This window comes from Trematomus bernacchii, unplaced genomic scaffold (genome assembly GCF_902827165.1).
Source record: "Trematomus bernacchii unplaced genomic scaffold, fTreBer1.1, whole genome shotgun sequence".
In the NCBI taxonomy this organism is placed as follows: Eukaryota; Metazoa; Chordata; class Actinopteri; order Perciformes; family Nototheniidae; genus Trematomus; species Trematomus bernacchii.
In genome coordinates, this window is record NW_022987528.1 from 578,084 (window position 1) to 600,335 (window position 22,252).

Here is a 22,252-nt window from a genome sequence, read left to right on the forward strand (position 1 = left end):
AAGCTGTTTTACAAAAAGAAAATATATTGAGAATTCTTGCAATATCAAATGACAATAACAATAATAAATGACACAAATAAAAATATTTAAACATATTTAAAACTTCACTGTCTCTATTAATACTTTGCAGATGTAGTTGGAAACACTTAGGTAAGGTAAGGGTATTTATATACCACATTTTCAGGCAATTCAAAGTGCTTTACATAATCTTTGAAGACAACAGAAAGGAACACTAAATAAACATCATGGAAGAACAGGTTCATAAAAACCATGCATAAAAAAGATGCAGAATAGTTTAAAAACAACATTGTAAATACAGTAGGTGCTAAAACAAGTTAAAAGACTTCTGGGTAAGCACTGAAAAAAGCAATGTTTTAGCCTCGACTTAAAGGTGGGGATTGTATTGTAGGAAACCTTGAAAGCAACATCCTCTCCTTTATTCTCAGAGGGTGGTATCAGCCAATCAGATCGCAGAGCTCCTGCAGACAGCCACACACGAAGAAGAAGGAGAAAAGGAAGAAGAAGAGGCGACCCGGCGGCCACAGCACTATTCATTCATAAACCCATCCTTTAACTGAGGACTAAGACATTACACCGAATGCCTCTATGATCCAGCTAACCCTACAGCGAGATATACAGTGTTCAGTTTTCACAAGGTAAGGCTATTTATGCGGTATTAAAGCGGCTAGCATGGTGTTAGCTAACCGTGCATTGCTGTCATCGTCACGAGCGCCAAACTCCATTCATAAATCGGGCAATTTAACGTCGGGTTGCTTCTCATTATAGGCAGCAAGACGTGAGAAATTATTGATTATTAAATGATTTTTAGATATGTTTTAGGATGAATTTTTATCTGAGACTTGTCAAAACAACATTTAAAACGTATTTTTATAGGTAGCATTATTATTCTGGAGGGCGGTGGCAGCTAACGAGATGTAAAAACGACTGTAAATTAGGATTTGTAGTTATTTTTCTTATTCTTTTTGCGCCGAATTGTAGTTTAATCAAAGAAAAGATGTACCATAACATATGCAATGATTATTTTGAACATGCAGGTGAGAAAATATTAAATTGCTATAATATTCAATGCAGTTTGGTGCATCTTTATCTCACGCTACAGTGGAGTCAGGGCTAATTCTTGCTAGCAGTGAACAGTGGTGTACTGTACTTAAGTAACATTTCAGGGACTTGTACCCTACTTGATTATTTACTTTTTTGCTACTTTCTACTTCTACTACACTACAATTCAGAGGTAAATGGTGTGCTTTCACTCCATTACATGTATTTAATACCTTTAGTTACTTCACAGATCTGGATGAATCATGTGAAATCTAATCAAGTGTTAATCAGACTTTAGTTCCACCTGGAGTAAATTCACAAGCTACCCTGCAGTATACAAAGTCATTCAAACTAGCTGCACCTTTACCAGCTTTGAGAACACTTTAATGATCAATCATTATAAAACATATCATATATATTATTCTGAAATGGACCAATCTGCACAAAGACTACTTTTACTGTCGGTACTTTAACTATATTTTGATGATAATACTTTTCTACTTTTACTTGAGTAACATTTTGAATGCAGTACTTTTACTGTAACCGAGTATTCCTACACTCTTGTACTTCTACTTTTACTCAAGTACCAGATCTAAGTACTTCTTCCACCTTTGGCAGTAAGCCTAATATAACTGGTCATCCTTTTAAAAAATGTACACACAAAGTCTTGCCTTTAATTAACCCCCATTTACCCATGAAATGTCTCCTATAACATGTAGTTTAGTCATTTTTAGCTGTCAACACATGTCAGTTTTCTTGTATGATTATGAAAGCCAGAGGGAAATAAGTTATGACAGAACAAGAAGGGGTTTTAAGTTGAAAGATAATCGTACAAGTGTTCCCTGTGCCATGTTTTTATGAATGTCTGGGTGTAACATAGAAAGTAGTTCTCCATGTGCACAGGGAGATTAGCAGAGGATTAGGGCTCCACAAGGACAAACAGACGACAATCACGAGGCATTACTTCTTCCGCCACACTGGACCAAAACACCAGACCTTTCCATAATAACTTTATTAAGTCACCTAAAAATGGTGCTGTTATTTATTAAACAGAGGGATGCAGATTGTAAAGTACAGTCACATCAAAACTTGAGGAAAAGAAAGAAAACATTGTCCCAACAAGAAGTACTCGTAGACGAAAATCTCTGTTTATCTTGGTATATATAATATGGTTTGTATGGCATTTTTTATACATTAAATGCAGCTCAAAATACCCTAAAGTAAGGATAATACTTCATTCATGCTTGACATTAAAAAGGTAAACAATGAACATGGGATGCTATAATTTATAACACACCCTGCATGATGAGATATAAATAATGCTAAATATAAAACACAAGATGCTTAAAAGTAAAAAGAAATACATGTAAAAAGAAGTGCAGCAGTGCATTAGTATGAAGGAGAAAAGAGCCAAAGAGTGTCAGGCCTGTATCATAAAAGTGTCAGAAATATGTGGCCCATTAAAAGTAAAAGTCCTGCATTTAAAATGTTAGTTAAAGGTAGGGTAGGTAATTTTGGAGAAACCAGCTCGAGTGCGCTAGAATTTGAAACTACGCAGCCGAAAATAATCTACCTCTTCCTTCAGACTTCCTTACAGAGCCCCTCCTCCAACACACACAAACGCACACATGACCAATGAGGGCACGAGATAAGTTTGTGCACAGATGGAAGGCTGACAGGCAGGTAGGCCATCCAGTTATTTTAGCCGGGCCGGCTCAGATGATTGGTCGTGCTTTCTACAGCGCCACGGCTTCCACAGATGAAATATTTTAATGTATTTATTGTCAAAGCATTTAATGTATTCATTGCTATCGGGATGTTAAGAGCATTCCATGGAATATAACAAAAAGTGTTTCTGAAGTGAATTACATACCCCACCTTTAAGTCAAATTAAAAGCATTAATTTACCTAAAAAGTAGCCTACCCCTTATGCAGAATTGCCCTTTTCAGAATCATCTATATGCTTCTATTACATTATAAGTAATTTTATAATTTAATTTTAATTGTTTATTTGAATCGGGACAATGCACATTGATGAACACTTTAAACAAAACAATGCTTTCAAATGGAAATTAGCCGGATTTGAGCTTTGAGCTAATTTCCATCCGTAGTCCCGTCAAATACAACATATATGAACATGACAGTTATAAAGATAGCAAAAATAAATACATGATATGCAGAAAGAGCAAGAGCAGCACACACAGGCATTTACCACATGGCAGTACAGTGTAGCAGCTATATATAAAGTGCAAGAGAAGATACCCCTGTGTTGAAGTGCATTTAGCGGTGATTGCACGTCTGGTTGTTTCTCAACCATTCTTTGAGTTGACCTTTGAAGCTATTGAGAGTGGGACAATCCCGTATCTCAGTTGGGAGGCTGTTCCACAATGAGCTGCCTTTAATGGAGAGGACATTTTGTCCAAAAGTGGTCCGTCTACGGTGGACTTCACAGTCTCCTCTGGTTTCTGACCTAGTGCAGCGTCCACTGTGTTTTTTGTGGATGAATTCCCCTAAGGGAGGGGGTGCCAGTCCATGTAAACATTTATAAAAAAAACACATACTTTTAAAAGACTTAAAATTGTCAAAACTCAAGAAATTGTGTGTTTCAAGGATGGTACAGTGGTGGTATGAATTTGGCTTTCTGTCAAACACCTTGATAGCTCTCTTGTACAGCTGTTCTATGGGTTTCAGGTTTGTGGCACAAGCAAACGACCAGTTTGTCAAACAGTATTCAATGTGGGTCCTGTATCATTGTTATAAACTAGTTATGGTGGAAGTGGCTGTATCTCTGATTTAGTGGTACCAGATGTCCTTTATCCAGGTTGTTTGTGTACATTTAAAACAGATTTAATGACTTTATTATATCATTTAAGACTTTTCTTTTGCCCAGATTTGTGACCTCATGATGCTCTTTCTCCAACAAACTTAATTTCGCTCACAAATGGCACTGTTGTCCTGCTAAAAGTCAGAATTACTTGTATGTCATATACCTGACCTGACCTGACGTGTAGATTGTCTATAAATGGAATATTTGACAGCAGTTTAATTTAATTTTCAGTGTGTTATCATTTTTAAGTTACCATGACGCCCATACACTGCTGAGTTGTCTTATTGAGCCTGAAGCCTTTTTCTACAGACAGCTGTTATCCCTCATGTTTGCAGATTGGATGCGATGAGATCAAGACGAGTGCGCTTCTCATTTTAGTTTTGCCACCTTTGACCATAAACAGATGCAGCGTTGTAGTTCTAAGAGTCTATTTGGGGTTAGTTGGGGTTTCTGTCTGCTACTGATTCAGACTGGATGTGTTTATGGCCTCAGATTGAACTCCTTTACTTCTCCAACTCACAAATGAACATTTACAAGATAGCTCTAAATCCACTGATATGTCAAACATCTTAAATGGAGTGAAGCTTTTGTTATTGTACAAGTATTTTTATAATGAAACACATCTGATACAGTTCTCAGTTGTTGACGGACATACCAGTTTAAATATATATATATAGATAGATAGAATAGGTAGAATCGGAGGGATGGTCACACATGCAGAGCACACAGTGAAATGTGTTCTCTGCTTTTAACCCATCCTAGTACCAGGAGTCTAGTACTAGGAGTCTAGTACTAGGAGTCTAGTACCAGGAGTCTAGTACTAGGAGTCTAGTACTAGGAGTCTAGTACCAGGAGTCTAGTACTAGGAGTCTAGTACCAGGAGTCTAGTACCAGGAGTCTAGTACCCGGAGTCTAGTACCAGGAGTCTAGTACCAGGAGTCTAGTACCAGGAGTCTAGTACCAGGAGTCTAGTACCAGGAGTCTAGTACCAGGAGTCTTGTACCAGGAGTCTAGTACCAGGAGTCTAGTACCAGGAGTCTAGTACCAGGAGTCTAGTACCAGGAGTCTAGTACCAGGAGTCTAGTACTAGGAGAAGTGGGCAGCTATTGTACAGCGCCCGGGGAGCAATGGGAGTGAGGGGGGAAGGGGGGGTGTCCGGTGCCTTGCTCAAGGGCACGACAGCAGGGCAGGAGGTGAACTGGGACCTCTCCAAGTAGAAGTCCACACTCCATATTTAGGTCTGTTCGGCTCCCAGTCCAAGCCCCTACTGACTGAGCCACTGCCGGACAAATAATTCATATAATATGAATATGAAGTGATTTAAAGAAAACAATCGGGGTTAATTAGCTTTTTAATCATATTATTAAAAGCATAAAGGTTTTAAACCATATTCTCACTGATCCATTTAAGCGAGAATAGGGAAAATACAAGGATGTACTAGCTTATAATATATATTTTTAGTAAAGATAAATAATAAGACCTTCATTTTGCAATCAAAAATCAAGTTGTCAGTGCCTAAATGACCTCAAACATAACGCATATTTGCCATCGCAGTTATGCACTGTACACAACACTGATTCTATATTTTCTACAACAGTTTATTGATCCTAACATAAATCAAAATATTGTCATTCATAAATGTCTGTTTCAGTCTGAACTATGTGACTAGTTGGTTTCAATCCATTCAGCTATTCCCCTTTTTTAAGGACGGTGAAATGTCTTTATTTAACCCATGGAAACTTGTATAAATAACAATAATTTAACCTCAACATATATATTTTTTAACATTTAGAGTGACACTTGTTTTCATAACTTGCCCTCAACTCTTTAGGGTCTCATTTTAAAGCAAAACAAATTAAGATTCCTGTTATTTTTGTATATATTTGATTTGTTTTTTGATTGGATTCAGTACAGCCATCGTATCGAATAATAGTTAACTTGTCTGGTAAAGCTATTTTATATGGATTGTTTTAGCTTCTTGAGATTACATAGTGAACATGTCACACACCTAAGAAAGCTATAGTTATTTGTAACAATAAAAATAGCTATTTTAAGAGTCACATCTTAGGAGCTGCTGTCTTCACAGAGGAATCGTTCTCTCGTGTTGCCCTCCAGCCTCTCATGATTTCCCTCAGTTGTGGAGTTTGACGAGCAGCTTTGTCTCGAGCTATAACAATGATGTTTTAGCTGGCACCAAAACGGACTCTTCTGCTCTATTAATAGCCTTTCAAAATGGTAAGTACTTCTAAATATGGACCTAGTAGAATACTTGGTGTTGTGTCAGCATACCATCATTTTGGTTTGAAAATGAGTTAAAATATATTCATTTACGGTCATTATCATTGCTAACAATGGTCTTTTTTTAAACATGGGTCTTTTTATAGTGATTCTGATAAACTGGCTTATTGTATTTTGCTTTTTTTAGGCTGTTTATTAGTTGTTGTGGTTATTTAATTCATTGATAGACTTGAATGATGTTGACCAAATATCTTTTTAAGTGTCTTTCGCTATTGGTAAGGGTTTATTTATCAATCATATTTGCTAATGCAGTTTTTCAGATTTTACCAAATGCATTAGGCTTTTTCCTAGGGCTGTGCAATTAATCGTATTTTAATCTCGATTACGATTTTGGCTTGCAACGATTACGAAAACAACGTAAATGAAATAAAACGATTATTTTTATAAAAAAAAAAAAATGTAATTATTATTATTTTTTATTTTTTATTTTTTTGGTGTTTCAGTTGAATTATACTTAAAGTTCAGGGTAATCAACTGTTAAAAACATACTGTTCACATTTTTGTTTCAATAAATGGATGTTTTCAAAGTAAATGGATAATCGTTTTTAATAATCGTGATATCAATTATTGACCAAAATAATCGTGATTAGGATTTTTGCCATAATCGCACAGCCCTACTTTTTCCTTTACCATATGATATTTGGTTTATATATCATATAGGTTCAAGTTTTAGAGTTTACATTTTGAAATATATAAAACATGTTATTTAAACATCCTGATTATTGCAAGCCAATGTATTTCTTGAAGATGAAATGAAACCTGCTAATTGATATAATCTTTGCAGCACACACGGATGCACTTTCCCTCCCTCGTCTTCTGCTTTTCTCTCTCAGCCGACAGCCTTTCTGCTTCAAAGTAGCAGCTAAAGTTAGATGAATATCTGCACTTCACAAAACCTTGAAGTACAAAAGAGTCACAGTCAATCTCTGGGAAGGAAGATAACAGATAAAAGACTCCTGTGTGTCTGTAGTCTTTGTGACTGTACCAGCGCTTCGTGTCTTGAGTTATGCTTCATTTTCACATCTTATCAGTGCTGTTAGCGTGATAAATGAACCACTTGCAAACATACAGAGGCGTTTTATAGAAGTCTGCACCAGAAATACTGCAGTTAGCTAATTAACCTAATAGACCTGGCATAACATCGACCCCTCACTATGAGCTGCAGATCGATCCTATTACTTCCTGGTGGTCTTGAATGTTTAAGTGTAAATTCAAGGTCCATGTTAAACTGCTCTTTCCTGACACGGCGGCTCCGTGCTTTGTGCAGCATTTTGGGAGAATTTTGAGTATTTGCATCAGCTTTCTTGGCTTCAGCCGGCATGCCATCTGGGCCGGCAGCGTGTCCATCGCTGGGAGGAATATTGGCCTTTTTTTATCTCATGTTTGCAGCGATCGTCTTGTTTTGTGCACTTCATGAAGGGTTGTGTTTTTCTTGCAAGTGAATTATCTCTGTTGATATCAGGGTGTAGCCATTTTTAACCTGCTTATGAAACTAACCACAGTTCAAAATCATACATCCTCTATGCAATCCTACTATTAAAGAGGACATATTATGTAAATGTTCAGGTGTATATCGGTATGTAGTGTCTCTACTGGGACATGTCTCTATGGATGGGTATCGTCTGAAATGTATCGATTCCGATTCTGTTTATCGATTCCGATTCTTATCGATTCCCCGTTTCCATTCCAGAATTGTAAAAGAAAGAGGTCAAATTAGATAACAAAAATATCTTTATTCTTTTAAGCTTTAACTGACATTTTTACAAATAAAAATAATACATGCAATACAAATGTATTACACAACAGCTATCCATCTTTGGTGTTATGAAGTGACGGAGCCGTGCATGCTGGTATCTAAACAAATCAAACCACACGCTGCTGTTCCGTTGATGCGTGACGTCGTCGTCACGTTACTACAGGTCCTTACCGATAGCTACGTAGCCTTAGCCTACGTCGGTGCCGATATGTAGGCTTTCTTTGCAATACTAAAGGGTTACCCTGTATTCCACCGGGTCGCCGCGGCGCAGACGGACCCGGTGGAATACAGGGTCTACCGCGTTTAGGAACCGTTAAGCAGAACCAAAATTGTGTATTTTGTATGGGTACCCGGTACCCGGCAGTTTCTTATCGGTTCTCATCTGGAACCGAGTTTCGGTTCCCAACCCTAGTTCTGATAAACAAGATAAACCGAGTGCAAGCTGAAAGTTAAGGCGGATAAAGCACTGTTGATGCTGTTATGGATACTACCTCTTATAGTTGCTATGATCTTTTCAAAGTCCGTCTTTTAAACCATTACAGTAGATAACCATTTCATTTGACCAGCAGAAAATGCTTTTCCTCTGAACTCAAAGCAGTTTTCAGGAAATGCTTGGCTCCTGTTGTATTTTATTCAATCTTGGTTTTTAACTGAAATATAAAAGTCGTGCACCTAATGGAGACTACACACCTTTGGCTAGAAGTGAATATAACTCAAATTGTCTTTTGTCAGGAGATTTCTTTGATTATTTATTCTACAGATGATGGAAAAATGTCTATGTACATTATTTACAAATTGTCAGATTTACCAATAGTGGAAATGGCTATAATGAATGGTGTAATGTTGACGATATAAAGAAATCAAACCTAGTATATAACTCACAGCAGTTTGTGATGTAAGCATTATGATTTAAAGCTGCTTCATAGTAACATGACAGCTGGTGCAGTATCATTCCCTCTACCTGTCTATACTCTCTCTCTCTCTCTATATGTGTGTCTGTGTGTGTGTGTGTGTGTGTGTGTGTGTGTGTGTGTGTGTGTGTGTGTGTGTGTGTGTGTGTGTGTGTGTGTGTGTGTGTGTGTGTGTGTGTGTGTGTGTGTGTGGTGTGTGTGTGTGTGTGTGTGGTGTGTGTGTGTGTGTGTGGTGTGTGTGTGTGTGTGTGTGTGTGTGTGTGTGTGTGTGTGTGTGTGTGTGTGTGTGTGTGTGTGGTGTGTGTGTGTGTGTGTGTGTGTGTGTGTGTGTGTGTGTGTGTGTGGTAGTTGTGTGGTGTGTGTGTGTGTGTGTGTGTGTGTGTGTGTGTGTGTGTGTGTGTGTGTGTGTGTGTGTGTGTGTGTGTGTGGCCCGTCGTTGACACGGTTAATCTGTAAGATCAGCAAAATGTAATCTTCTTTCCTCAGAGACACTGACGGCATTATTTGTGAGGCTGAGTCCGAGTCAGTGTGTGTGTTTGAACAGTGGCCAAAGATGAATAGAAATGGTGTATATAGTAATTATGACACTATTTCAGGGAAATCCAAGCTAATGAACATTTACTGTAATTATTAGTCTGCACCACAAGTTAAAAAGCATTGTACACTTGTCTTTAAAGATGGACATGGCATGATATTTGCATATAAACAAATGAGCCGACACAAAGGAGAACAAGCGTTATCCTTCCACACCTGACTCTTCCCTCAGTGTCACTTTACAACTTCTGAACATTTGACTATTTCTGTTAATCTGTCAAATTGAGTTTCTCGCGACGTGCTGCAACATTACACACAAGCTGAGCTGCTACTTTAATAAACAACAGAAACAGGAAGTTGACTCCACTCCTTACTTTTCTGACAACTTTTTACTTTGACTTCTTACATTTTGAATACAAATACCTGTACTTTCTACTTCTTACATTTTGAATACAAATACCTGTACTTTCTACTTCTTACATGTTGAACACAAATACCTGTACTTTCTACTTCTTACATGTTGAACACAAATACCTGTACTTTCTACTTCTTACATGTTGAACACAAATACCTGTACTTTCTACTTCTTACATGTTGAACACAAATACCTGTACTTTCTACTTCTTACATTTTGAACACAAATACCTGTACTTTCTACTTCTTACATTTTGAACACAAATACCTGTACTTTCTACTTCTTACATTTTGAACACAAATACCTGTACTTTCTACTTCTTACATTTTGAACACAAATACCTGTACTTTCTACTTCTTACATTTTGAACACAAATACCTGTACTTTCTACTTCTTACATGTTGAACACAAATACCTGTACTTTCTACTTCTTACATGTTGAACACAAATACCTGTACTTTCTACTTCTTACATTTTGAACACAAATACCTGTACTTTCTACTTCTTACATGTTGAACACAAATACCTGTACTTTCTACTTCTTACATGTTGAACACAAATACCTGTACTTTCTACTTCTTACATATTGAACACAAATACCTGTACTTTCTACTTCTTACATTTTGAACCCAAATACCTGTACTTTCTACTTCTTACATTTTGAACACAAATACCTGTACTTTCTACTTCTTACATGTTGAACACAAATACCTGTACTTTCTACTTCTTACATGTTGAACACAAATACCTGTACTTTCTACTTCTTACATGTTGAACACAAATACCTGTACTTTCTACTTCTCACATTTTGAACCCAAATACCTGTACTTTCTACTTCTTACATGTTGAACACAAGTACCTGTACTTTCTACTTCTTACATGTTGAACACAAATACCTGTACTTTCTACTTCTTACATGTTGAACCCAAATACCTGTACTTTCTACTTCTTACATGTTGAACACAAATACCTGTACTTTCTACTTCTTACATGTTGAACCCAAATACCTGTACTTTCTACTTCTCACATTTCCCAAACAGGCTGGTTCCTTTAGTTTGAATGTGTGTTTGGTGGCGTGATCATTATTATTTAGAGTCATTGCGTGCCTATTGATTTGAACACGATCCGTGTATCCATCATTTCCTGGTCTTCTCTAAAGAAGAGGGACCAATGAAAACGTTGTCATGTTGCCGTTGTTCAGCATGGAAACATTCATTAGCTAACAATGACATTATTGTTCTATTAATATAAAGGGAGGTCAGGTACTCTTTAAAACAGCTGCTAGTTATGGGTACTTTTTACTGAAGTACATTTCAAAGCCCTCTTTACTTTTACTTGAGTAAAGAAGTTTTAGTCAGTACTTCTACTTTCACCAGAGTATTTTTAAACACGAGTGTCTGTACTTCTACTTGAGTAAAGGATGTGTGTACTTTTGCCCTCTCTGGCAGTGTTTTGGGATGGATGTTAAGCTGTGCAACATGGCGGTTAAAAAATGCAGTATTTTGTCTCTAATCCTTCTGCAACATTTCATAACTTGACTGTATATTCTTTTATGTAATCTTAGAGGTGAGCCATGGCTGAACCGACTGCCCCCCGCCCCCAGAGGAAGATGTCCACCGCTGGGGAGAGTGTGTACAAAGTGCTCGGGCTGGAGAAAGGAGCCACAGCTGAAGACATAAAGAAAGCATACAGGTAACGTCTGGTCACACAGAAATCGTATTATTATGTATTTATTTCAACAAGGACCATGCACCATGACAAATACATTCATCTCAGAAAAGAGAAGAGATGAATTATGCCAGATTTCAGCTAATAGCTCATTTCCATCTGCAGTCCTTAGGCAGGTACACAACAATCAACAAACACTAAAAACATTGCATCATCTCTATCACACAAACAATTATAAAACGTGGTTTGAGTACAGGTCAATAAAATAATACATAGTTCAGTTCAAATATAATATTACAATACAGTTAAATGTGAATTAGTACTATAATTAAAATGTCTCCTCAGAAGGTATTTGTGTCTCCAGAGAACACAGGCCAACTATATTGTAATTTTTTATTTTACTATATGCTGTCTTCATTTACTAAATCTGTATCTAATCCTGTTCCCAAATGTTTTGGAAAATTCCCGACATCAATCATCAATTCAGTTCAACTTTAATATTCTAACTTTCACATTGTTTTATTATGTTGTTGTCCATATAATCTACCTACCTACCTACCTACCTACCTACCTACCTACCTACCTACCTACCTACCTACCTACCTACCTACCTACCTACCTACCTACCTACCTACCTACCTACCTACCTACCTACCTACCTACCTACCTACCTACCTACCTACCTACCTACATACCTATCTATATATTTGGTACACAGTTAACTATTTACTATCCAATCATAAATTGAAGATGAAAATATCCTTAAAAGTTCCAGATCTTCCTTCGTTTCACGTCTCATCATTTCATTTCCTTTCCACTCTTCTTCTTCTCCCACATCAGGAAACTAGCTCTGAAGTACCACCCGGATAAAAACCCCGACAACCCGGACGCAGCGGAGAAGTTTAAGGAGATCAACAACGCCAACTCGATCCTGAACGATGAGACGAAGAGGAAGATCTACAACGAGTACGGCTCCATGGGCCTGTACGTGTCGGAGCAGTTCGGAGAGGAGAGCGTCAAATATTACTTCCTCATGTCCAAATGGTGGTTCAAGGTGCGTTCACAATCTATAAGGATGTTTAAAGGGGACCTATTATGTGTCTCCTCTGTGTAAAGAGACTCTGAAAGTTTCAGGAACAAAGATTGTCTCTCTTTTTGTCCTGATCCATTTCTATAAAAACCTGTCTGAAAATGAGCTGATCAGATTTTGGCCACGATGTTTTGTCTTGAGTAACCATTAGCCAATCAGCAACCAAGGTAACCCCCCCCCACCGTATCACCTGAATCTCCTCCTAGAGCACCATTGAGTTCTTTGTAACCAAATCTCTCTCAGAGGGGCGTGGGGAGGGGCTCCTTATTTTCATCTAAAGTAACAGACAGAGAATCAGCACTTTGGAAACAGGGCTGAAACAGAGGGGATTATGGGATGCTGCAATGATCTGTTTGGTGTTTCAGCCAATCAGAGACAGGTTCTGTATATATCTGAGACCTGTAACATATTGATGAAGAACAGTATAATAGGGGACCTTTAAAACTACTACTCAATGCATATAGGTGACAACAAGTAACGTTGGTTAACGGGCTTGGAGGGTTAATCCTTACTTTATATTGGCTCTGCAAGATTAGTTTAAAAAAAAAAAAGTCAGAATCTAATTAATATATTTCACAATTCCTTTTATCTTTTAATTTACCCTGTGTCAAAGACGGATAAAACAGTTATTTATTAAGATTATGAAATACCTTATTTTCCCCACAAAGCTCTGAGTCATTAATATGCCAGGGAAGTTACAAAATAATGAAATAAACGTACATAATTTAGGTTTACACAACGTTAATACAGTCATTTGGATTTATCGACAGTCTTCTGACACCCTACCGTTTGCTGTCACATGGCAGACTTTTTACTTTTAAAATTGTCTTTTAATTTAAAATGTTTTTTTTTATTGTATTTCTTTATTTTTTTTCATTCAATTATTTTTCCGATGTAAAAAAGATAGAAAAACACTCAATGCATGAACATAAATAGGCGTATGACTCCCTTATTCATGCCTTTTGGAATTGTTATAAAATAAAATAAACAAAATTGGCTGTCAAAAGCATCCAAATTCAGTTTTCACCAATCGTCTGCCTTTTCCAAAATGAGTGGGGGATGAAGTATTAATTGGTAGTATCTAATTCAAAGGGGACCTATCATGCAAAATACACTTTTGTACGTCTTTTATACATGAATATGTGTCCCCGGTGTTCCAGGGAACTCACCAAGTGTCAGAAAACACAACCCTCTCTATTTTCCTCCATACCCAAATCTCTAAAAAAGGGGCTGCAACGGATCTGATAAAAACTGATCCAGATTTGAACACTGTCCTGACGTCAGGACGGTGGCGCTACGGCTATTGGGCCAACTCCACCAATCAGGAGGAGACAGCCACGGCCATTGCCGTTCGAAAGCGCTGGAGACGCTGTAGTACATATGCCAGGCCAGTAGGTGGTGCTGTTCTCACAGAATCTGCCCTTGCTAAAACAGGGATAAAAAATGTCAAATTGAGCAAAATGAGGCATGGCTCAAATGCATGATCTGTTTGGTATTTTGAAAAAAAAAAAGTATAAATATGCCTTATATAGGTATGGTCCTACACTATATTATTCAAATATAGCATGATAGGTCCACTTTAAGTCACATTTTGTAGCCACTTAATTTCTTGGTGTCATGAAATCTTGAATGTCATTTTACCCTCACTCATCCTGTTAAAATATTTTAATTATACAAAAAAATAACATATATAGGCGTAAAATAACTCCAAACAAACCTAATGAATGAAAACATGCTTTTAAATGTCCTTGACGCTGGTTCCCTCCTGCAGGGTATGGTTCTGTGCTGCACGATGTTCTCCTGCTGCTGCTGTTGCTGCTGCTGCTGTTTCTGCTGCGGGAAATGTAAACCGCCCGACGACGAAGAAAGCTACCAGTACGTCAACCCCGAAGACCTGGAGGCTCAGATCAAGGCGGAGCAGGACGGAGGTGAGAGGTCGTCACGTGACCCTGATGCTTAGGAAAACTGTCACACTATAGAGATGTGCAGAATTAGCATTTTAGCACTTCCTGTTCCCTCACATCAAAGTCAATGCGTGAAGGTTAGATGCCTGAAATAAGGTCGGTGGTTAACACAAGCTAAAAGGATATTTACGTCTTGTTCTATGACATTAAATACGTCAGTAAATGCTCCACTGGTGAATGTCTGAAGCTACTATGTGTCTTAAAAGACGGCGCATGCTAACAAGTATCAAAATGAAACTGCTAAATGTCGTCAAGCCGTATATTAGCCGCCTTTAGCTTTGCGGTGGAGTGGAGTGCAAAATAGAAATGGGATTTGATGCAGACTTACAGCCACTCACTATTTAACATGGCTTTCATTGTCAAAAAAATTGCATAATGAAGGAATAGCACCGAGATGAGTCAAATACATTTAATTTTGCAACTTTTGTTCTAGACGTCCCTCTTCTCCTTACTGTTTCATTAAGAAAAAGCTGTTCTCTTGGTCGGAGATTAGACAGTGAATACAGTAAAGGTGCTTCTTTTTGGTACAAATGAATACTTTACAGATGATTTGCTCTTTCAAAAGTCACATGACTTTGCTTTAAACCCTCAGTTACTTTCTTCATGTCTAATCATGTTGAAACAGCGTCTGTGGGAACATCAGTCTAAAGAAGTTAAACGACAACCAACCTTTAAAGCTGTCTATAACTCCACCAGTGATTTTTCTTTTTGTATAACTTTTTTTTTATTCCACAAATATATAACATACATGGAGATGTACATAGAAATCACACCCGCCTCAGTTTACAGTCCACTCAAATCTACACGTTATTGCTCACACAAACACACACACACACACACACACACACACACACACATACATACACACACACACACACACAACACACACACATACATACACACACACACACATACATACACACACAAACACACAACATACACACACACACACACACACACCATACATACATACATACATACATACATACATACATACATACATACATTACCCCTTTCCTTCTAAGTCTTGGCAAATTATACATAAATACAGGCCGTTTCTCAATCGCGAGGATGCTTGCTTGGTAGCCGAGCCGAGCATCTTGCTTCAGAAGCGAGGCAAGAATACTTCCTGGCATTCAGAAAACAAAGAGTGGAACAGGCTAGCAAGTGTGCAGGTGTGCGTCATATGAGAGGCCCCGCCTTACATCTTCCGCCACAGATTTGGGGAAATTGGTCCATGCGCAAAGCATTGTGGGGATTTTAAGGACGCGAAGTCTACCCATGTGCAGCCTCGAAATGTCCCTCAAACCAAGGACGCGGCCTCGGTGGAATTCCAAGTATGCTGGAGATTGGAACAGTCCTTCGGCGGCACTCGATGACGTAGCATCCTTGAAATATTGGCTTGGAAGCCAGTTTCCTTGCGATTGAGAAACGGCCACAGACATTCATTTAAATATTTGACCTTTCCCTGGGTAGTCGGTACAGACAGGTATGTTTACAAATCCACCAGTGATTTTCAACTTGCTCTCACGCTGCAGGATTCCTTGTTTTCATGCTCCCCTCCCAAACAGGTTACACAGTAATCATAAGCCAGCCTAAATCGAATCTGGATCCAGAAAGTGCAGAGGGCCAGAGTCAGCCCATCCCTCTGCCGATGCCCATGCCTCCCCCCGAGTCCCAAACCTCACCCAGTGCAGCGGGGGAGGAAAACCCCGGAGAGACCCTCCCAGAGTCCAAATGACTCGTAAGAGCCGCCTCGTCTAATTTAAAGGTCACCTATTATGCAAAATCCACTTCTCCATGTCTCTTCCACATCAACATGTGTCCCCTCTTCTTCATGTCTCTTCTTCATCAACATGTGTCCCCTCTTCTTCATGTCTCTTCTACATCAACATGTGTCCCCTCTTCCTCATGTCTCTTCTACATCAACATGTGTCCCCTCTTCTTCATGTCTCTTCTACATCAACATGTGTCCCCTCTTTTTCATGTCTCTTCTACATCAACATGTGTCCCCTCTTCTTCATGTCTCTTCTACATCAACATGTGTCCCCTCTTCTTCATGTCTCTTCTTCATCAACATGTGTCCCCTCTGTGGAAAGAGACTCTGAAAGTTTCAGGACAAAAGATTCTCTCTCTTTTTGTCCTGATCCATTTATATAAAAACCTGTCTGAAAATGAGCTGATCAGATTTTGGCCACTTTATGATGTCATAACGATGTGTTGGCTTGTGTAACCATTAGCCAATCACCAACCAAGGTAACCCCCCCCCCCCCACACCTTATCACCTGAATCTCCTCCTAGAGCACCATTGAGTTCTTTGTAACCAAATGTCTCTCAGAGGGGCGTGGGGAGGGGCTCCTTATTTTCATCTAAAGTAACAGACAGAGAATCAGCACTTTGGAAACAGGGCTGAAACAGAGGGGATTATGGGATGCTGCAATGATCTGTTTGGTGTTTCAGCCAATCAGAGACATGTTCTTTATATATCTGAGACCTGTGATATATTGATGGAAAACAGTATAATAGGGGACCTTTAAGTGTCACGTCGTCGTCGTCTTCATCCGTTTTGTTTTGCTCGTCTGTCTCGATGTTCGTGGCTCATCATCGCTGCTGCTTCACTCATCCATAACAACACCGCCCTCATTGTCCCTCATCTCCTCAAGTCGTCTCGTACATGCATGTTGTCTCCATGTGCTTGTCGTCAACATGTCATTGTGCTGCTTGCATGAACTGCTGCCAGAAAATAAGCATGGCAGAATAATTGGCTGTGCTTTGATGTATTGAGTGCAGCATCTTGTACTAACTACTTCTCTTTGAGTCTAAAATGGTTTGTAATTTGTTAGCTTTTATGCATACATTTTTTTTAATACAGATTTTATTCAAGAAACGCAGCAATATTCATTATTTGACAACAAATTACATTCACACAGAAAAAAAAGAATATAATACATACATAAACACTTGATATTAGAATATGATTAATACATATCATAGTGGAGTGTTTGGGCTAATTCACCGCTTAAAACCGTATCTGTTTTACGTTAGTACTGTATGATGAGATATTGTAAGGTAATGTTCTTTGCTTTTCTCCCTCAGGAAAGTGACCGTGCTGAAGAGCCTCGACTAGCGGAAGCAGGTCGGTAACATACTGCGAATGCTTATTTGTTTATATGCATGGAAAGCATCAGACAAGTATATCAAAGAAAACTATTTTTTGTGTCAAGGCAAGTTTATTTATATAGCACCTTTCAACACAAGGCCATTCAAAGTGCTTTACTGCTGATCTTTCGACCCCGTTTGAATTGTGCCACGAATTACACATATGATGTTTGTCAATTTAAAAGATAATTTTGCAAGTCAAAAAAATAAAAATGTCGTAAAACTGTGAAGTAACACTTTTTTTGGTGTGAAACCGCTCAATGAACTACATCTCCCGTCTCGCACCACACACCAAGACGGCCGTCACGTTGGCACATTTCACTTCTTTCTTTCAGAATGAGGCGGAAAGTATAAAAAGAGGTGAAAATCACTCCAAGTCTGGGCATGTTGAGAGCTGTACATACACACAAGGGGAGTGAGTCGGTTCATAAGAGCCAGCATGCGGGACCGGGACTCTGGGATTTGTAGTCTTTCTAGTTGCGTATTTTTCATAGTCTTATATTTCAACAGTTTTACGACAAACTGTGACTTTTTTGACATGGAAATTATTTGTTAAGATTGACAAACATCATATGTGTAATTCATGGCACAATTCAAACGGGATCGAAAGATAATCTTTCTCTCCCCATTGACTTCAGTACATACTGTTTCCGAAATAAGGTCCCATGGGTCGGAAGTAGATGGGCGGGACTTCGCCTCTCTATATATACCTGGCTGCTAAATCCTCAGAACTGTTACAGGATGTGTATTTTGTACATTGTGTATTTTTTTAATCTTTAATATGTTTTGTATGCATGCTTCTTAGTTAACATAAAGCTGTCTTTGGCTCTTTTCTGCTGTAACAAATGTAAATGTCCCCTCTGTGGGACTAATAAAGGGATTCTGATTTAAAAACAGTCATTAAAAAGCAAAGATAATAAAATAAACATTAAAAAAAAAGGACATGCAAATTCCTTTATACAGTTGCTGTTTGACTCTCAGTCTGACCCCTGGATTCTCTCCCTTTTTTAGCCTTTGGACCCCCCGCCTATGATCCACATCCGATCCACCATCCAGACCCTCACCTCCATCCTGACCTCTCCACCAGCCTGATCCACCCACCAGACAACACCCGTAAAGGTGGGCTCTGAAAGCCACTCGGCCCCCTCCATGGAACTCAAGTTATGGAGGAGTATTCAAATTAAACTTCTGCATGGGCTCTGAAAATCTCTTAAGTCCCGTTTCCACTTCCAGCCTCTCACCTGGCTCAGATGTGATTTTTTCGCCAACAGTTTGAATCATCCTGGGCTCGGCTTGGCAAAACATTCCTGGTACTTATCTGTTCTTAACCTCCCATTACACCCACTAAGGATGTGACACTGGGCTTCAAGATGGCACCAACAGAGGGCTAGATACATCATTTATCCGCTCTCAACACCAGGACTGGTTTTAAACGTCTCCTGCGTCACCCTCCATTTCGGACGTTTGGAGCCTTTCCTTTTTACATTTCTTCCCCTTTAACTTGTCTTGGAGTTTTCCTCCAAAAAAGAAAAACTAACAGGGTTTTTGGGGATGTGGAATTTGATGCTATTTGTGACGTTTACATCAGAAGCCAGCAGCACGACGACGTGGGTGTGGAGGATTTCCTTTTTATTTCCTCTCCATCTTCCTTAAGTCGAACAATTGCATTCAGTTACTTGTTGCATTAACACCTTTCAAACAAGCTCTGTGCGTTGGTTCAGAATATCCTTTTGAAGAAAACATTTTGAATCTGGAGGCGTCTACATTTCTCATGAACGTAGGAAACTGAGGAGGTGGGGGGGACAGAAGACATGTGACGCAGCAGCAGAGACTGCCTGACTTACTGCTGGATTAAGATTTTGATGTTTTAATGTCTGAGCCAAAACCTGGAGCTGGAGCTTTGCAGCATGGATCGGGAGTCGAGTCTTTCCTCCCCAACATGCATGCATTTTTTCCCCTGAATGCATGCCAACCCATTCTGTACAGCACTGGAATACTACAGTCTACAATTCATCACACAACACATGAAGAACTATCTACATGCAGACTCTGGTTACACACACACGCACACGCACACGCACACGCACACGCACACGCACACGGAGACAAAGACACACACACACGCACAGATAAACCACACATAAATGTAGTACATACACAGACAAAAACACACATAGACATACACACACCACACAAATAATAAGATAATACACACCTAATACACACAGATAAACCACACGTACATTTAGTATATACACAGACAAACCCCCCCACACACACACACACACACACACACACACACCACACAAATAATAAGATCAGACACACATACTCTCACCCACAGATGATACACACTCTCACACACACACACACACACACACACACACACTCTCTTACCAGCCCGTATGTCATCGTGTGCCATCCTTGGGTAAAAAAAAAAAAAAAAACTAAAATAATCTACGGACTAAATGGACAATAACAGATAACATTTTATTACTTAGTCATGTGTTGTTAGGTCGTTGCGCTCCTTGCAGTCAGACTATATGTTAGCCAACAGCTCCATGTAGTCAGCCATCCCATAATAATCTCTGGAAACGCCATTTCCTCTGTAAGCCACAGTTCAGTTTGTCAAAGTTGTTTGCACATTATGCATTTGGAGTCTCTGCACCTTGCAAAGCGGGTCTGTTAACAATACACTTGGGTTTCTTTTAATCTTTTAAACTCGGTTCAGGGTGTTTCATCTTTTATTTGTAAGCTCTTATTACCAGAGCAACACGTAAAACATCCACTAACTATCTATACTCTCAGGTCCAGATTCACTTAGACTGCATTGCAAGGGGAATCATATCTAAGTGTATTAAAACGCAGTTACTTATTAATAGCATTTTTAGTTTTCGTTCAATTTTTATTTATAGAATCATTTGTCATTGAAATTGGATGGAGGATTCTTCCATTAAGATTCAATGTAATGCTTTATATCAGTTTCTGTGCATGTCAATGGTCTACAAAGGCTCAAATGAAGGCTGAAACGCCTGCATTGGACTCCTTTGTTTACTCCAACACTTTGTACGTAATAGGCTAAGGGGCGGGACATCTTAAGGTCCTTACACACCGAGCCGATTTTCGGCGTCGATCGATGTCAGGCCGTCGATGAGCGTGTCGCCCTACTCAGATTGGTGTGTACTGCACCGCCGTGTCTTTTCGGCCGTGCCTCCGCCGATTCGACATGTCGAATTGGGAGGCCGTCGGCTAAAGAAATCATTACATTACATGACATGTCACTTGTTAGACGCTTTTATCCAAAGCGACTTACATACTCAATACTGTGGACAATCCCCACAGGAGCAATTTGGGGTGAAGTGTCTCAGGGACACAACGACATGCTGACTGCAGTGGGGTTTGAACCTGTGACCCCCTGATCCCAACACCTACGCACAACCCACTGCGCCACACGCCTCTGATTGGCTGTTCAGCTTAGCGACTCAGTGCATGAGAAGTGAAACGGAAGTGAGGGACCCAAAGAAACTATTAAGAAGGCAAATCTGAGATTTCATTTAACTCCAGCTCTCGACACAGGTTCGGGAAAGCCCCATGAGCTTCTCGCTGTAGAGTGAACATGGAACGCACACGCTATTTGTTGTTTGTTAATATCACGCAGTCTGTCTTCCGGTTGTTGCCTCTTTTGAATGACGAATACACACTACCGCCGCCTGCTGGTAAGGACAGTTATTGCCACTCACGCATGCGCAGTTCGTACGTGCAACTTGGCCGTCGGCTGAAGTCTTTGCGGTGTGTTCCAGTGCGAAACACGACGCAGGAGACGTGAGCCGACGTTCCGTCTGGACGTGTTCTTTGGTGTCAGTTGGGTGTGTAAGGAGCTTTAGAATAAGTCCTCTTTAAGTTCTGCATAAATCTCCCCCCCCGGCTTCCTGTCTAATTGACAGTGATGCGCCTTGAACTATAAACAGCAGTGACTGAGCAGAACATTTTTGATGTCATTTTGGTGTCTAATAGCTTGAATTCCCTGTAAGTAGAGCGTAACATAATCACATTTACATACAGGTACTTTTAACCCTAGCTTTCCATTTCTAGTGTTTGGTTGTTTCCTTTCTGTTGCAAACTTTAAGTGAATCTGGATCTGTGAGATGTCGGTGATCTGACTCAAAAACACACATTTCTGCTCACTTGGTACATCCGCTCAAAATGTAAATCTCTGGTCTTTCGCATATTCCCTTTGGATCCTGGTCTACTAATTAAAAAGCATTTGCACATCACTCACAGGTACTTTTTAAAAAGCCGTATCCTCTGTAAATGCTCTAGCTAACCTTTATTTTCTTTATTTGTCTGTACAATGTCATCAAATGTTTGAAAAATGGCCAATGCAAACCTTTTAAAGACTGTTATCTTTGTGTGAATCGCTCCATGTGCTGCTGGAAATTATTGTATAGTGCCGAGTAGTGTTAATTGTAGGCGAGTTATTTTACATTTTTATAACGAATATTGTCCTTTTCATGTGGCAGGGTGACATTTAAAAGGCGTTCCTTTGCTTTTAACCTGTGTAGCTTAAGCTA

General features: G+C 39.2%; 1 protein-coding gene across 3 annotated transcripts; it reads left to right on the forward strand.

Annotated features, from left to right (window-relative positions):
* The first annotated feature begins 491 nt into the window (after window positions 1–491).
* On the forward strand, window positions 492–20,565 carry dnajc5ga (DnaJ (Hsp40) homolog, subfamily C, member 5 gamma a). Of its 3 annotated transcripts, none has more exons than XR_004555135.1 (7): window positions 492–656; window positions 11,365–11,492; window positions 12,309–12,522; window positions 14,330–14,486; window positions 16,094–16,293; window positions 17,619–17,658; window positions 18,693–20,565. XR_004555135.1 is itself a non-coding variant. In XM_034121044.1 (7 exons), exons 2-5 carry the CDS (start codon window positions 11,374–11,376, stop codon window positions 16,261–16,263), a joined length of 660 nt encoding a protein of 219 aa, XP_033976935.1. In that variant the 5' UTR covers window positions 492–656; window positions 11,365–11,373; the 3' UTR covers window positions 16,264–16,266; window positions 17,619–17,658; window positions 18,693–20,565. The 3 variants fall into 3 exon arrangements, 2 of the variants coding, with proteins under 2 accessions (XP_033976935.1, XP_033976946.1); XM_034121044.1 differs by having other exon boundaries at window positions 16,094–16,266; XM_034121055.1 differs by lacking the exon at window positions 16,094–16,293.
* The last annotated feature ends 1,687 nt before the right edge of the window (window positions 20,566–22,252 follow it).